The sequence below is a fragment of the Frankliniella occidentalis genome, unplaced genomic scaffold (genome assembly GCF_000697945.3).
Source record: "Frankliniella occidentalis isolate FOCC.00 unplaced genomic scaffold, Focc_3.1 Scaffold225, whole genome shotgun sequence".
Lineage (NCBI taxonomy): Eukaryota > Metazoa > Arthropoda > Insecta > Thysanoptera > Thripidae > Frankliniella > Frankliniella occidentalis.
Genome location: NW_026267351.1, coordinates 46,596 through 49,509, shown reverse-complemented (window position 1 = coordinate 49,509; position 2,914 = coordinate 46,596). Strand labels below are relative to the sequence as shown.

The 2,914-nt window shown below is 52.6% G+C and overlaps 1 protein-coding gene across 4 annotated transcripts in view; it reads left to right on the top strand.

The window, feature by feature from the left end:
• Positions 1 to 2,914, top strand: part of LOC113210045 (uncharacterized) — a 13,391-nt gene that overhangs the window by 8,889 nt on the left and 1,588 nt on the right. Inside the window, exons 2-4 of one of the 4 annotated variants that reach the window (XM_052272790.1) lie at positions 13 to 369; positions 472 to 587; positions 1,281 to 1,529. The exons of 1 other annotated variant lie outside the window; for it this stretch is intronic. In XM_052272790.1, coding sequence (XP_052128750.1) covers positions 13 to 369; positions 472 to 587; positions 1,281 to 1,529 — 722 coding nt within the window. The remainder of the gene's footprint in view (positions 1 to 12; positions 370 to 471; positions 588 to 1,280; positions 1,530 to 2,914) is intronic. 2 more of the 4 variants (XM_052272788.1, XM_052272789.1) reach the window with 2 other exon arrangements.

Sequence of the window (2,914 nt, the reverse complement as noted above, 5' to 3'; positions counted from 1 at the left end):
TGCTTGTTCCAGCCTCGTTCGGTCGCCGCGCGGCCCAGGAGTCCAACCCGGACCGCGACGTGGAGGTGGTGGAGCCCGTGAGCAGGGGTGGCTCGCGAGGCGGCTCGCGCGGCGGCGTCGTCGTGCCCGTCGAGAGCGACGCCAGTGACGAGAGCACCGGGGACATCCCCTTCGCCTTCGGCATCCCGGTCAGGCGCATCGGCGGCGGTTTCGGCGGCGGCTTCGGCGGGCGCCCCATCCTGGTCAGGCCCCTGGCCCTGCACCCCGTCCTGACCCGCGCCGACTCCGACGAGGCTTCGTCCGAAGAGGGTGGCTTCATCACCCCTTTCTTCAGCGACCCCATGAATAACTTCATGGCCCAAATGGCTGGTTAGTGCAACCTCTGCCTGTCTCTCACAGTTTTCATTTAATACAATTAATTATTAAAGAAAGAAAAAAACGATGAAAAACCAACAACTTTGGTTTTTGCAGAAATGATGGCTGTTATGCGCCGCCAGATGACCGAAGTGCTAAGCCGCGGAGGTGGCTCCAGCAGGGACGACTCTCCCGACTTCTCCAAGCTCGGCAACACCACGTCCACCACCAAGGTATTTAATCTAGTGACTTCAGTACCCTCAGTACCTACCAGAGTCACATTTTACAGGAAGCCGTTGAGATGACAGACTTTTACAAAAAGAAAAATAACCTGTTGTCGAGTGTAGATTAAGAGGATAGACCCTTTGTTAGTTTATCGTCGTAGGGACAGCAGCGGCTCATTCAAATGCTTTGTGGAAACTTTTTCCACCCTCTGTTGCGCTTTTGTGACTCCGCCCGCAGCCACTCGAAAGCTTTCCGTCTGTGCTCTGACATGTTTCTGCGACTCAAACATCTGCTGAAAACATTGCTGTTTCATTTTCCTTGCTGTCACTGCCTGATGGCACATCGTTCGATGAGTGCCCGGTGCTTACAATTAATTGCTGTCCATTTCGAGCTCTTCCATACCAGCTTTAACCTCTGGCCTTTTACTCTTTGCGCTCGCGCCTTGGAACAACTAACGCTCTCTCTCTCTCTGACGCTTCCATGCTTCCCTTCCGCATGTCTGGCCGGACTCGATTCAGTTCGCGCACAGGTTCTCTCCTCCTGCTGCCCGCTGGCCTGCTTCGCCTGCTTCACCTGCTGGCGCCCTGTTGCCCGGCCTGCTGCCCGGTGTCCTGCCGCCCCGACACTTCCCGCTGAGCGGGCCGCTGCTGCCCCCGCCGCCGCCCCCGTCGGTAAACTGGCGTCGCGTGGTCCACCCGCAGGTCATCGACGGCCACGTCATCACCGTCAACGAGACCGTCATCAGCGGCGACGACGACGGCGCCGAGCTCCACATCCGCGTCATCGACGTGCACCCCTCCGAGGCGCCAGAGTCGGCGAGCGCCGACGACGGTGAGAAGACGGGTAACAAGAGCGACAGCGGCGACGCGGAGTCCCTGGAGCCTCAGGGGAGCAACAGCGAGGACGTCACCCCGGCGCCAAACCACTCCGAGAACGAGATCCCCATGAAGGTGGGTTCCGAGGTGGACGATCTCAACGCGTAAATAGAGGAAGGCGACGCGCCACTACTCCAGTTCGGTCAAACAGCAAGGGATCTACCAAAATTAATTTAATCCCATGAGGAGAAATATTGGGCGGCATCGCAACTCACGCTCGTGGGGCGGGCACTAGTCGTTAGTTCCTGTTTCACCTGGAGACTTGCCGCTTTCTCGAAGACGGTAGGCGGAGGTGCCAAAAAAGCAGAATCAAAATTTGCATCTAATTACAGAATTTGCTAAAAAAATATAGGATTCGTACATTGCGTCTCTTAAAGTTGCCACATTTTTTTTTCTCTCGTCGCATGAAAGACTGAGTGATTTGTGCACTGTATATTACGAGCATTATGAATAGATGTACATTATTTTTTTTGGATACGGTTAACTGCATGCCATATTAAATCCCTGCATCCCTTTGATATTAGTTGTGTCTGTCTAGTTTTCTAGTTACCTCTTAGAGTCTTTATTTTTTAATCAAAGTACCTGTGACTTTAGAAATTACTGTGTAAAATATGTAACTGGTAGTTCATTGCATGATACTTAACTTTACAACTATCATGTTAGTACCAATGCCGGGTTATTTAGGATACCTATGGATAGAAACAAAAACAATTTTAGGCTGTATATACACCACTCACAAAATGAGGTGCAGGACTGCATGTACTCAACGAAAGCTTTATTAAATTGCTGATTAATTAATCAAAGCGCCTGTTTATTTCATATTATCATTTTGTAACTGTTTGTTTGTCTTAAAAATGCTTTTCCCCCCCATTTTCCTCCTAAACAAAAAGTAACAACCGCGCAACCGCAGCCGCAGCAGCGCAGTGCGATATGGAACGGACATCCCTGTACTTCGGGTGCACACCATTGACTCAAGGCGCGTTCCTAAATAGCCATCGCCATGCCTACTACTAACACGGACGGCATCAGCTCCAAGCCCCTCGTCACGGCGGTACAGGTTGGGCCGCGCGGCGCCGCCCAGGTTCTGTTTACTCCATTGTGTGTTGGTGGACGCGAGCGGAGTGCCTCTCTGCTGATGCGCCTGAGCCGAGCTATCCTGACTTTCAGCCCGGATGAATTACCTTTCGGTACAGAACCTCTGACAGTTGACTCTCTCTCTCTCTCTCTCTCTCTCTCTCTCTCTCTCTCTCTCTCTCTCGCTCTCTCTCTCTCTCTCCCGTTCTTGTCGTGATGGGGCGCGTCACGAGGGTCACCTTGATTAAGTCAGCACAACCTCTTTCATCTGCCGCGCGCTGCCTATTCTCTCTTCGCGCATGCCCATGGCGGCATGGCATTCTCATTCATGCCAAAGAGTGCGTGTGTGTGTGTGTGTGTGTGTGTCAGAGAAAAAGAGAGGGAAA